Source organism: Pinus tabuliformis, chromosome 2_2 (genome assembly GCF_031772625.1).
Source record: "Pinus tabuliformis cultivar Carrire ecotype Pingquan chromosome 2_2, CPIR1, whole genome shotgun sequence".
NCBI classification, from domain to species: domain Eukaryota; kingdom Viridiplantae; phylum Streptophyta; class Pinopsida; order Pinales; family Pinaceae; genus Pinus; species Pinus tabuliformis.
In genome coordinates, this window is record NC_142300.1 from 175,232,753 (window position 1) to 175,247,225 (window position 14,473).

A 14,473-nucleotide genomic window follows, 5' to 3' on the forward strand; every position below is an offset into this window, starting at 1 on the left:
GGTGGATGGGTAGGGGGGTCAATAGGGGTGAGGTGGTGAACATGCAGTGGAGGGGAAAGGATGACGTACGAGCGAATGGAGGGGATGGGGGAGTCCACGTGGCGGGAGGTTAGTGGCACAGGAGAAGCAAAGGTCAATGGTCATGTGAGGGGGAAAACAAGACGATGGTTTTCAGAGGGGGGACAAAGCGGTAAGCAGGAATGGTGAAGGGGGTGCGAAGTGCTCTAAAGCCGTCACATTGTCAACCAATTCCGCCCTTTCAGACCCCCCGCCGATTAAACCTTGGAGGGGCGCGAGGGGCCTAAATATGATCCCCCGCTGTTGATTGGGGCAGGGTGGATCAGGGCATTTTGAAAATACTTTCACTTTATTACGTGGCGACAAAACACATCGCATCAAAAAAACACTTTATTGCAAATTAGAAATTGTGTTTAACTTAGCAATTAATTAACATTGAAGCTTAATTAACCTCTAAAGGCGCATTTAAATATGCAGGCCTACTAATTTTATTCTACCTAATCTAATTCAACCATGATTAAACTGTGTGGCTAATTTATTCACTAATCTAAACTAATTTAATTTAATCTATCTTAATCACGCTTAAACAATGTGATTAAAAAAACTAATCTACTTCTCCTAATTCAATGTGGCATTTAAACAAGCTGCACACTTTACTGAAAATTTTCTAAGGTACTTATAATGCAATTTTTATTTTTATTTTTGAGTGGCACTTTGACTTGCTCACTTACATCCGTATTTTTTATGGGGTATTTTCATTCTTTTTCTTCTTTTTTCATATTTTGATTTTTTGTTCTTCATAGACACACACACACACACATATTTATCCCCTTTGTTTTCTTTTCTTCTATTTCTTCTTTTCTTTTTTTTGGAAATAAATTTGCAAAATGGAAGATTATTTACATCTCATATACAAAATTATAGCTACAATCAAGTCATCCTATGAAATATAACACCCTAACAAGTGGAAGTAAGGCTTATGTTCCTCTATGTATCTTTTTGTGTAGCTGTCATTAGGCCCCTCCTTGCAAGTAAAAATACGCTTAACGCTAATTTGGATATTATGCTGAAAACCGACTCATTGTTTCTCATCCCTTGACATAGCGGGTCTAGCTAGAACTAACTAATTCTCCAAACTGTCTTTCCTACTGGTGCATATGATTGAGCCATTGTTTGGCCTCCTAGATGCATGCTTGGTGCTATTTTTCCTCAAGGTTGGTTTTAGGTGCCAACTTCAACTGAAACTCTGTGACTTATGCCTATAATTCTTCAATCACGACACCAACTTGGGAGGCCTGCACTTTCCCAGGATCCTTGCTGAGGTTACATCAAGGGTCTTACAGAGATATGAAAAGGTTAAGTAGAACCCTTGCTTGAGTTCGTCCCATCTATGCTTCCGCCACCAAGTTACAGATACAGTTACCTGCCCAATAGGGACAATAATAATATGCTCTATGATATTGTTCCTCCTAATCTCAGTGATTTTGCGCCTTCGCTGGATGATATCATTGGAAGTTCCTTTTCAGTTTTATATTTTCATGAAGTTGCATGGTTCACAGAAAAGAAAAACCAAAATGGTTGATATGATGTGATCTACGCTAGTCCAAATACATTTTGGAAATTGTGGCATGTAAAGCCGCTCCAAGAGGTTGACCAAACAACACTTGAATCTCTCATTTTCTCGTGACCTCCATCCCTCAGTATTGCTGCGAGCAGATGGTATACCTGAAGTGTCGCTCCATGGCAGCCATACCAAAACCCAAACGACACTTGAATCCTTCAGTATATCCATGGAAGCCATACTAAACCCAAACGACACTTGAATCCTTCGATATTTTCGTGATATGCATCCTTCATCCCTTGGCATACCTGAAGTGTCGCTCTATGGCAGCCATACAAGAGCCCAAACGAAATTTGAATCCCTCGGTATTCTCATGATATGCATCCCTTAGTATTGTTGCGGGTAGATGGTATACCTTTATGGCGCCATACCAAAGCCCAAATGATATTTGAATCCTTCAGTATTTTCGTGATATCCATCCTTCATCCCTCTACATACCTAAAGTGTCACTCTGTGGCAGCCATACCAGAGCCCAAACGAAATTTGAATCCCTCGGTATTCTCATGATATGCATCCCTCAATATTGTTGCGAGTAGATGGTATACTTTTATGGCATTCACATGTGTGATCTGAAATGTTGTTTCCATGTTGCAAGTTTCACAAGTAAATATTAAGTTTCAGTAAGATAGATTGATTGTACAACCCAAAGTGAGATTGTTGTCTCTCGAAACTCATTCAAGAAATAAACTTATCTTAAATTAAATCAAATGTAGATGAGTTATGAAATGTGAATTCATGAAATAAGCTGATTTTTTTACCACTACATATTCACTTATGCCAAAATAACTCATATCACAATATTCTTGAAATCATGCTGAAAATTTTTCATTAACAATTCATCAAATATTCTTGTGTGAACAAGCGTTTACACACATCAAATATTCATGTGCGAAGAAGTGTTCACACAATCACAAAGTATGTCTTCTACCTTAAAACCTTAAAAAATATAACATAAGATCCAAAATGAAATTTAGTAGGGGACACCTCAATGAAAAATCTACCAAAATCTAGTCAATACACCAACATACATGTATTACATGGAGAAAATAATGATTAGACAATGAAATAAACGTAACATCATAAGTAAAATTGGAATTGTTGAGAATAAATAACTGCTTACTGATTCTTAGTTAATGAATTGCATTTGACCAGGATTATATTGTGTTCATCCAATGTAAATACACATTTCATTTTAAAAATTGGGAGAAATTTTATAGCAATTAAATCTTCCTGATAACAGTTTCATCTTGTATCCATTGTATAACCTATTTTACCAACTGATAACCCAAAATAGTTTGTATGCACGGTATTGGCTTTGAGAATTACATTTAGTCTTTATTAATCAAGACATGGGCCTACCTACAATAGTGGATGTGAGGGCCTTTATCAATCAGGACATCGTTAGTTCAAGAGCCATAGATCGTTCCAGTTCCAGTTCCATAGCTAGCCACTAAAACACATGTAATGCATGCAGAGACGTCTAATTGAATCAAATATTAATCACCACCTCTAACCTTATGGGCCAGTGATTTACCACTTGTCTGACTTTGTGGGCCTACGACCTTACCATTTGCTTCTCTTGCCATAACCCAAGATGCATGATGGACAATGTAAAGAAAAACCACTTCCAACTTCTGGTACATAGGCATAGACAAATCCATCCATTAAACCAATGGTAGATGCATGCTAACTTGATACAATTTGAGCATCCACTTAACTTCGCTGGTTTCCTTCTATCTGTTTAAGCACCACCCAAACCACAGGGCCTTCTTATACCTGCACCAAAGCAATAAATTCCTTGTGCCTTCCCTTCTCCTATCTAAGAAACACCCCAATCACTGAATATACTATTCGTGGATTGTCTATGAATCTAAGGCTAACCTCGGCACTGAGAAAGAATTTCCCCTTTTCTATCTTTGATTAAAGACGTAAAAAATGCATGGTCCACCTAAGCGGGGGAAATGGGATTTAACCCTACATGGACCTAGGTAACGACACGGTTGGAGGAGGCTAGGGCATATGAACCTAGCGTCTACGAATTTGCAAAGGGATACGCCTATAACCGATGTTCAGAAAACTCCCTTTTCACTATATGAAACGAGCAAAAAAGTTTGTTGGTGAGGAAAAGAAAGGAAGGTAAGTAAGCAGGGTGGCTATAGGGAGGTATTTTTTGTTGGGGAAGCCTCAAAGTGAAGGTTTTTTCTCGTGCATGGGTTGTAGGATCTCCAACTGGGGAGGGGAGTCGTAAAAAATAAACAAGGTAGCAACGCTAGGTCCCCTCACCTGTTGTTGGATTGAATCCCAATATATATTGAAAGCTCTTATGCAACTTGAACAGTAGATGCAAGGGATGCACATAATGGATCTATGGAATCTGTAACTTGAACTGCTTATGTTAGCGACACTACAACAAGGTATGTAGGATTGATAGCTAAGGAGACGCTTACAAATCGACTTTGGTCATAAGGAATTGCAAAGTCGGGTTATATGCCTTAAGTTTTCAACTTCTTCAAGAGTCATTTACAGTAAGTGCCTTGTGCCTTTCAAAACCCTGCAAAATTAGTCACTATTAGAATATTTGTAAGAAGAAGGAATTAATTTTGTGTTCTAAATTTAACAATCAGTGCAACTAATAATGCATCTTTGCACTGATAATGCATATCTGAAAATTTCAGTGTGTTCAAAACCATAGAAAATGAGATTTGTATACACGTGTCATTGAAATCTTTTACATGTGGGGTTCAGAAGAACTGACCTAGCTGCTAAACATGCAATAATGATAGGGGAAACTCGATAGAAAAGCCAAACAAGAACCTATTAGATGTTAGGAAGAATTTTGATATATGAAAAGTCAGATAATCTAGCGAAGCAATATAAAATTCTTTTTCCGTTCATTTCAGAGAAGTTTCACAACACCATTAATTCAACACTTGCGGAGATTGAAAGCAATGAAAATATTGCAATAATTGTGCATTGCATCACAACTTTTCATTTATAATTCCAGTCAATGTCAAATCTTGTTCTATATTTTTTTGTTCTATATATTTTTATGTTGTATGATGATATCAAAGAAAAAAAACAAAACAGAAAACCAATTATTGTGTTGACATGCTGAAGGCTATGGACACATTATGGTATTTTGAGGCATGTCTTACTTTAAAAAATGACATTAACAAAACTTACGAATATAATACTATCTAGATACCATCACTACCACTACTAGAATTAGGAAGAACATTATTTGTGGAACTGGTAGATGACTGTAGACGATGCAACCAAAATTTGCTTGGAAATGGACAATATACAATTACATAATTGCATCTGAATGGAGACTGTGTCATGCTCTGCTCAAAACTCGGTGTGCGGTACAATGAAATGTTCATAAAAGGCAACTACTAGTAGCTAAGCTTGAAAGTACGCAAAATACAGTGGCTACAGAAATGGGTTAAGGAGTTGCCTGCTCATCGCCCCATACTATAAACGATCCATACTATAAACGTGTACCATACTGCTCTTTTCTATCGCTAAGGTGGGCTCAGGGCCAAACTAGCTAAACTATATTTGCAAACATGGTTATTTGGTTTTAAAGACCAGTGTAGCCTATTTAGACGCGTGTCCCTAGATGCTCATTTGACTATTTCGAACTCTGGGATTTTCAATCTAGTGTCTGTTGGGTGCCCAAAGTCTATCCTTAAGGGTGATCTATTTCTATAATGGGCCCCCCTTTATATATTTATGACTCCATTTTGTCTGCAAGCCAACCCTAAGTCACCTGCATGCTCAGAAACAATTAATTGCAAGCGGGTTACCTCTTAATTGGTGCCCACTAGAAGAAGCACAATAAGGTCAACATACTGCCATAGTTAAGAATTGGCCTTCATCAAATTTGTTACGCATGGTCATGGTATTTAGGCCTTACGACACCTAAATAACTTTGAAACATATCCGAGCTTATTTATCAAGTAACTCCGAAAACTTCGACAAGTAACTCCGAAGCCCATCCTGCACAAAAATAATGGTTCAGTAAGCCTGCCCACCTTATTATCTTGTTGAGAAGGGAGAGCTTATAAAGAGCTTAGTGATCTCATATAGAGCTATCTCTTAAACCTTGTTCCAACTAGAGTTATCAGTGATGCGACTCCAATTGAGAAATGGTGTGGAAAAAATCCCGACCATCTCAGAGCATTTAGATGTGTTTCTTGGGCACACATTTCCGATGATTACAAGAATAAATTGTATGAAAAGATTCATGCTTGCATCATGATGGGCTATTCTGAAGAATCTAAAGCCTATCGACTTTTTTACCCTGTCAAACAACACTTTGATGGAGTAAAGGGAACCTTTTACCCTGTCAAACAACACTTCGACGGAGTAAAGGGAACCTCACATGAGAAGCCAGTTGGCCAATTTGCATAATTCGACAGCCTCCCCTTGTAACAGAGAAGCCATTTGGACAATTTGGGTAATTCGACAACCTCCGTGCGTAACAGAGAAGCCAATTGGCCAATTTGGGTAATTCAACAGCTGCCGCGTGTACCAAAGGGCTCAGGATTGTGGCACACTCAATGAAGGATTGTGCCGACACTGTATGAAGTAGGAGATATCGTATAGAGGCAACCGGCTTGGAGGCTGACAACTAATGTTAACCAAGTGACGTTATTATTACTCGGCTTTGAAAAAAATTCCTTCCAACATGCTTTTTAATCCTATGTTTTCCAAACCATGTGTGGCTCTCCGCCTCGGGAAGAGGCTAAATAAGATCTTCAAATTTTTCATTGGCACAAAAAAAAACGGTTGTCAAAATTTAATAGGATGGTCAAAAAAATATATTATAGGGTTTGTACGAAAACCTTAGGTTTCATGTTTGAATTTAGATGCAAAGACTAATAATAAACACCTTTACCGATTACTATAATAAGTACTCAAATGATATAAAATAGAAAAGATATTTAGCATTATAAAGGCATAAGCGAGCCAGAAATTCAGCATTCTCGTATATATTGATTTTTTCTTATATTGTGATGGTTGAAATGTGATCAACTACATAGTATTTTATGATTTAGATTAAGATTTAGGATCATATATACTTGGAAATGAAAAAGCTCAAAAATAAAGTTGCGAGGTTAATAAGTGATTGCCTTTAGAAATGTTAGTCTAGTATAATAGTTTATAAGATAGAGATGTTGTATTGTCTTATAAAAATTTAATTTAGTCAAAATAAAATAAAAGTAAAAATAAAAATAACTCTATATTAAAATAAAAATAACTTGAAATTAATAAAAATAAAAATTTAAATTCTGATTATTATTTTTAATAATTTTTAAATATATGTTAAAATAAAAATAATTTTAAAAATAATAAAATAAAAATTTTAATTAATAAATATTGATTTTATCCGGGAGTTAAAGTGAATTTAACTTGTTCACATTAAAAGTGATTTTTGAACCCAAGTTTATGATAATCTATGTATTCATATAGAATATAGTCTATTTAACTAACATTTAACCTAGATTAAACCAACTTAAATAAATTTATCTTTAAGTCCTGATCTACCCAAAAATACAAACCTCTTTTAAATAATTTTTTTTGATCCTCCACTATTTCATTCTTTTACTACTTGCCCATACTTGTTTTCAAACTGAAGCCTTTACTTTTACATGTTGTCTGGTTTTCAGACTTGCCGCAAGGATTATTGTACTTGCAAAATTAAGTAACTATACAACTCGCACTTTGCACAACACCTATACATCAGCTCCTCTGGTTCTATTTTCAAGGTACAGTCTTGCAAACAAATTTGCACTCTGCACAAACCATGTACATCTCTCAGGCGCACTATTGCAAACTATCTAAATCGATTTCCTGCACTGTGTAGGTATTGTTGCCTATTATCTGTTTTTGAAAGCAAAGCGATGGTGAGGGACAGGGGCGGCAGCGCTAGCTCTAAGCGAAAGGCAGAGCGAGAAAATACATGGAAAGAGCGTTCTGAAGCACAAGCAGCTCTATGGGAACCCTCCGTCGCCAAAGAGGTATTTGGTTGTTCTATCAACTTGAGTTTCCATAAGCTGGTGTAACTGATTTTTGGGCAAATTCTCCGCATCCAGACTAGAAATTTTAAATTGAGAATTTTGCCCTTGAAATTCCGAGGATATTGAACTTCGGCAGAGCAGTTTTTGTTTGGCACGTCATTGCTAACATTCTCTCACAACATATGATCTGGCAAAAGCTTTCGCTCTTTGTATTGGCATCTATAAATATGCTTCAAATTAGATTAAACACAATGAAGACATATGCTGATGTTTGGCATATTTTGTTGAAGCACTAAGATTCTGCTGGCTTAGCAGACTCCCATTAATTGGTAGCAGTTTTGCTGAAGAAAGTATGGGTTTTTCAGATTGACTGTGATGGGATGGGCCTACATTTATGAAGGTTTACTCCATCTTATGAACTTCAAAGGGAGCATTCTAAACTTGGAATATTATTATTAACAATTGTGGTATAAGCTCATTTCATTGACAAATCTTTTAGGAAAGATTACGTAGGAGTAGTACCATTGGCATCTTTCATTTTCTCTGAGCCTACTGATTGATATCTGTATTGAAGCCTCATCTATGTGGCTCCCATATTTTATAAATTCATGGTGCTGGAGCATGTAGGCTAGTGTACTTCACTTTTCGTATCCTGTAATGTAAATGCTGATTAGCGGTCTTGGAAAGAAAATTAAATCAGATTTATCACCATTGCTATTACATATGGTTGGTCTTACGATGCACGCAATAGTTTTAGTCTTTAGAGGGATATTTTCCCCCGAGTGGTGGCCTGAAAATTACACTGCAGAAACAAAGCCCAACTAGTTCTTTTGTTAAAAAAAAAGAAGAAATCAATTTTATTTGTCTTTAAATCTGGTTAATTAAAAAAAATAAGAACAAAAATATTTTTTTTTTGGCTGCAACCTTTTGGAAACGTTTTATAAACCATAGAAGATGTTAACCAATTTTCAGAGTCATATGGCAACGGATGAGATTTGGGTGCATTGGGCTGCAAGGCCGGATCCAATAAACTTGCTATCAGATAAAGGGTGTTGTTAGCAGGACTTTTGGTCCTCTAAGTTTTGCATATTCATAGTCTATCAAGTGACTAGGTAAGAGAATATCAAGCAACACAGAGCAGACTTAAGGGCGATAAATAGCCCTCTTGGTGATTAGAAAAAATAAGAAGCTTTCAGGTGATAGAAATTTGATCTATCATGCAATTTACTATAATGATTTAGGACTAGGTCAGGAGTATGGGCAACTAATAGAAGAGTAAGCAGGAAGCAGAACTGTGGATTAATTCCAATTCAGAACTTCAATGGAATTTTTAATCGGTAGATGTTTCTCATATCACAATGTGGCAAGCTTGCACCTACTGAATTTGGGAATATATTCAGTGAAGCTAAGTTGGCTTTACACTGTTCAACTACAAAAGCTCGCTTGGCTAAGAAGCCGTGAGTGAGTATCTTTTCTGCCAAGGGTCACCCAGGGCTTGCACTTGGCCCCAACTGCCATAAATGACTACCCTCACTTTACCAACCAATCAAGCTCCTGTTGACCTTAGTCAAATTGGTCAAATTTTAATAATACTTTAGATGACAAAACTAGTTCATAGTCGACTTGCGAAGATTATGTCAATCATGATTGATTTTATCGTTATGTTAAGCCAAAAGGGACATGTAAATGCACGGTTTGCCATTTAGGGAAAGACCTAAGCCATGGGCAAGTTTTGGAAAGTTGAATTGGTTGCGAGGTCAAGTTTTGAAATGTAAGACCAATGTATCAAGAATGCTATCTGCCAAGGGATGAGAGACTAACGCAGTTATTATTCTAAATGAATGCAACAAAGGATTTATCTAATATATGTATATCATGGTGTATGTGTGTAAATCTCTGAACAGGTGTATGCATGGTATGAATGCTACTTCACTAAAAAGGCAACCCCAAGACAGTGGAAGGATAGTTAGTTCATTGAATCTATCAGCAAGGGTACCCTTAGATAATGGGGAGAATCACTTTCTTCGGATAAGCTTTTGAACTTGCAGGGACATCTCAGCAATGTTTGTTAATTTATGTGACTCAAAGTTGAATTTTGAACGACTTCAGATTCCTCCTTCCTTGGTTGTTTTTTGACTTATAAATAAATAGGGGTTGTAAGAAGGGCATCTTGGTGTTACTGCGACCAGAACCATTCCGAGAGTGTCAATTGTGAACAGTCCTTTCTTTGCCTATTTGTTTCAGCTGGTGTTAGCAGGATTAGCTTGTTCAAGGGTTGACTGCAAATGGGGATAGGGTATCAAGCGTACTCGTGCTTAAGATGCATTTAATCTGTTTTTCAAATTTCGTTACAGAAATGCCCTTTTTTGTCTTTTTACATATCTGAAACAACCATCTAACAGTAAACCAGAAAGATCCAATTCTTCTGTTTTCAAATTAGATCAATTTGAACTTGTGGTTCCAGCAGTTAGAAGTGCTTTAAAGGTGTTTTTTGGTTCAAGTTGCACTGGCTCCAAGTGTCTTGATCAAGTCAAATTGATGGCAAAGGAGAGACACATGAACAGTGATTCAATATGATTGCTCAAGGCCTGATCATGCTTGCTTGCTCGCTCCTGAAATGATTGAGCTGAGAGGCTCATTCTGCAGCCCAGTATAAAGGTGATGTGTAATTCCGTTTGTGCTCAACATGGAGTTGACATGTGTCCCTCTTAAAATAAAAATAAAATATTTCCTAAATAGAAAAACAATGTCAGCTATAATAAAAAACAAAAATGAATATGATATGCATGTTTAGTTAGTTGTCCATATGAGGTGATATAGTTTCATGTAAAGTAATTAGAAGTAAAAAGAATGTGTGGGTAAGATATTTAAACCTTGTACTTTTCAAAAATATTTCAAGACTGATTTAAACAAACTCTTTGAAGATCTATGTTAACCAATTTATGTCAACAAACTTCATATATATCTATATGTAGAAAAAAATGTTAATGTTAATATATAGAAAAAAATGTTAATGTTGTATATAATAAAATATTCAATGTGGGTTATTAATAAAATATTTATTACGAATGATGTATACTTAAAAATATATTAATAACAAAAAATACATTTTAATGTGCACTGATAAAATGTCTCGATGCACGTGTTATTTAAAATATTTTAATATCAACCATGTATATATTATATATTGTTTTAAAAAAATTACATATATATCATATAAAGCTATTGTAAAAAATACGTTTTATGGTTAAAACGTTTGAAGTGGTCTAAGTATTTTACAGTTTGGTCATTTTTTAAGTATGTCTTTTTGATAAAATCCAACAAAGATTTTTTGGACTTACACGTTTAAGTTATGTAGCTTTATATAGCTTTCAAAAATACAATTTAAACAATTAAAAATTACACATTGTATTTTACATTCTAAAAGAAGTTTGCACCTGAAGAAATTTGATCCCTCTCGGCTCATGTTAGATCCATGCTTAAGATGGATCTATACTGCTGTACCAACAGTATCCATGCTTAAAATGGATCTATACTGCTGTACCAACAGTTCGATCCAATAATGATGAAACCAGCTCAAAGGGGCCTGGCCTTGGTTAATGTTTTATCTTCACCATAACTTTTGACTTTAACTTTCACTGATCTGTATCATTAATCTAATGAGCTACATTGTTAGTGCGCTAACTTTACTTTTTAGCCCTTTCTCCCATTCTGGTACTAGAAGTCAATTACTGACATGTTGGGTTTATTGCAGGGAACTAAAATAGATGAGCCAAAACAGAGGAAAGAGCCCGTGTTACCATGGATGCGACACCCCGTGGAGGTTGATTCGTTTCAAGAGTTGCCTTTGGAGCTTGTCCCTTGTTTGGACACTCGGTATATCCAAATTTCAACAAATTGAGTTTCATAAATATTCTGTTTTCTACTAGTTGCATTTTCTATTGCATGCCACCATTGTTAGTGCTGTTTGAAATTTATGACCCAATGCTTGGATGAGATTGCTGGCAACTCATCGAAATTTTCCTAGTGTTGGGGGTTTGCTATGAGAATATTGTTTCAAATTTTCTCTTTGGAGGTAACTTATGTTTTCTTCCTTTTTTGTAGGAAAGAGAGTCTTATATTACAAGGAAAACAATACAGTACATTATAATAGGAGCTTTACACCACTGCAAATTATTGTTTGCTGCCTCTGATGTTTATGCCTCCAAGTCGTTTATAGTTTCTCATCATTTTTCTGCAGTGGATTGCTATAGTTTCTATTTTTAGAGACATAGAGACTTAAAACAGAAGAATGTTGTCACCTTTATTTTATTTCCTATATGCACATAGGAGAGTTCAGCGTAGTGTAGAGATAAACCTGAAGGGAACTGTGAAAGTGAAAATTTAGTAACAACTGAGAATGCTGTGGAATAGATTCTGAGGTGCTGTTAAAATGCTTGAACTGATCAAAGTCTGTTCTCAGTTTTCTTCTGAATTAAGCAAACTTAGAAAGAACAATACTGACCTAAAACTAGAAAAGCAGAAGGGAACTGTGAAAGTGAAAACTTAGTAACAACTAAGAATGCCACGGAATAAATTTCTGAGGTGCTGTTGAAATGCTTGATTTTGAATTTTTTTTTTGTAAGTTAGCTACTCATCTATTGAATACATACAATAAGAAAATACAGTAATGCTGGGCTGTGGGCAGTCCCTATGAATGAGTACACCTCAGCTATCAAAAAATATCTGTATCTGTCTGGTGTTACCTCTTTCCAACGTCGGAGAATTGTTTTAGACTGCAAACTGGAAATTGAAAAACTAGACATAAACACAGACCCCCAAGAGCCAATTTCAAAACATTGACTTGAACTTGACATAGACCAGAACATGAAGACCTGGGAGAGCGGGAGAGCTGGAGTTCATTCTCGAGAATCTATGTCCACATCTCTTGGCATTGGTGGTTCTCTTGGCAAGGGCGTGGTGGAGACGGAATGGCACTTTATCATGGAGTGTGCAGCCTATGAGGATATCCGCATTCAGTATGAAAACAATCTAAAGGTTGACAACATGCACCATCTATTTGACGAAGATAAAATCAATCAGATTGCTAGCCTTCTAGTCAAGACTCATACCAGGAGATCCGACATCAAAAGGAATATGAAGATGAGTTAAGGTTGTTATTCTCTTGGTCCCTTAGGCTGTTCAGCCTTGTGGACATCATTAAACCATTCACTCATTCATTCTGGGCCCAAGCCTCATCCTCAGGATTTGCTGCCTCAAGAGTCAACAGTAATCTCTTCATCTTCCTCTTCAGGGTCCACTCCAAAATTAGCTCCCTTTTCCTCATTACCTGCACCTTTAGCTTTCCCTGTTGCCTTAGTGTCTTGAGTCTTGACTACTGGCCATATAACCCAAAATTGCATGGATAAGATTTTCGCTGTTTAGTTGGTACATCCTGTTTAAAACTTCGCTATTGTGGTCCCCTCTGCCTTCCATTTCACATTTTAAGTCTTGGGATATTTGGTCTCTCTATTTGAAAAACCAATATTACGATTCTAGTCTCCTATTTCATTACCAATCCCCACACATGGTGTGTATCTGCGCTTCAGCCTTACCTTGTTTTCTATGGCTTCCACCACATTTTTTATGCTATCCAAAAAACGTGTCCTGTAGGTTGCGGTTGAGGCAACCACTGCCAAAACCTTTTTCTATTCCATGAAGGCCTTGCTCCTGTAGATGCCTAGTCCCTGCACTTATGGGGGTGGCCATCTTCAAAGATAGAGAACCTTGGACATTGGATGAAATTTGAATTGCAGCTCTTGTGGGAATGCCCCCAGTTTTACTGCCATCTCTAAACCCACTTGTCCAACCAAGTTGCCCTAGTTCGTCTGTTCTAAACTGTTATCTCAATTCAGTTATTCAATATTGTATAAAACCAAAGTTCAAGACATCTCCTTGACATAACTGCTAGAGTTAATGGAATTCATGGTGAGGTATTGCCTTCTTGCTGCATTGATAGCTTGGATGTCCTGCCTGGGAGTAGTTTATTGCAGCTGGGGAGTGCCATAATTCCCCATATACACCTACACCCGGTGCTCTATCCCATCCATGGACTTGATCCCATTTGCCTACCAAATGTTAGCTAACACTCCATGCATCCCTAACACCCCCTGGAGGGAGCCTAAGTCCTTCCTGTGGATGACTAGATAGTCATCCTTGAGATTGCTTTATTCCATGTTCTTCCATCTGAAGTTTAGGTCTTGCTCACCCATTTAATGCTTGCATTTGCTAATCTGTTGACAAAGCTCTGAGCCTTGTGGTGGACATCGGTAGGAATGATCCCTCTAGTTTTCGTAATTAAGTTAGCTATGCTTTCTAAGCCTGTCATGAGACTCCAATTGTACATGATCTCCTCTGGCTTGGTTACATTTTGGATCCTAATAAGGGAATTTATCAGAATCTGAGAATTGCTTTCTACTACCAATTTCCCATATTTGCAGAAAGGGGCTATTTGAAGACCTTTTCCGAGAGCTAGTAATTCTACCACATTATTTTTGTCTTGGCCTCTGGAACCAGCAAAGACTCTTAGGATGCCTCTTGTTTCATCTCTAAAGGCTCCACCAATCCCTATTGGCATAGGGTTATCTTTTGATGCACCATCAAAATTGAGTTTGATGAAGTCTTTGGATGGATAGTGCCATTCCTTTGAGTAACCTGCCTTTGCTGAGATTGGCTTGGTGGTACTGGTTATGCCCTTTAAGCCCACTCCCTAGGTTTCTAAGATTTAACCCTCTCTCTCCATACTTTTGTGCCCTCATCCTTTCAGCTA

General features: G+C 37.0%; 1 protein-coding gene across 2 annotated transcripts in view; it reads left to right on the forward strand.

Moving 5' to 3' along the window:
- The first annotated feature begins 7,261 nt into the window (after window positions 1–7,261).
- The window catches only part of RH1 (RNA helicase 1), a 367,146-nt gene continuing 359,934 nt past the window's right edge, over window positions 7,262–14,473 (forward strand). The window contains exons 1-3 of one of the 2 annotated variants that reach the window (XM_089404445.1): window positions 7,262–7,413; window positions 7,512–7,665; window positions 11,420–11,541. In XM_089404445.1, coding sequence (XP_089260571.1) covers window positions 7,549–7,665; window positions 11,420–11,541 — 239 coding nt within the window. In that variant the 5' untranslated portion in view covers window positions 7,262–7,413; window positions 7,512–7,548. The other variant, XM_089404446.1, reaches the window with a different exon arrangement.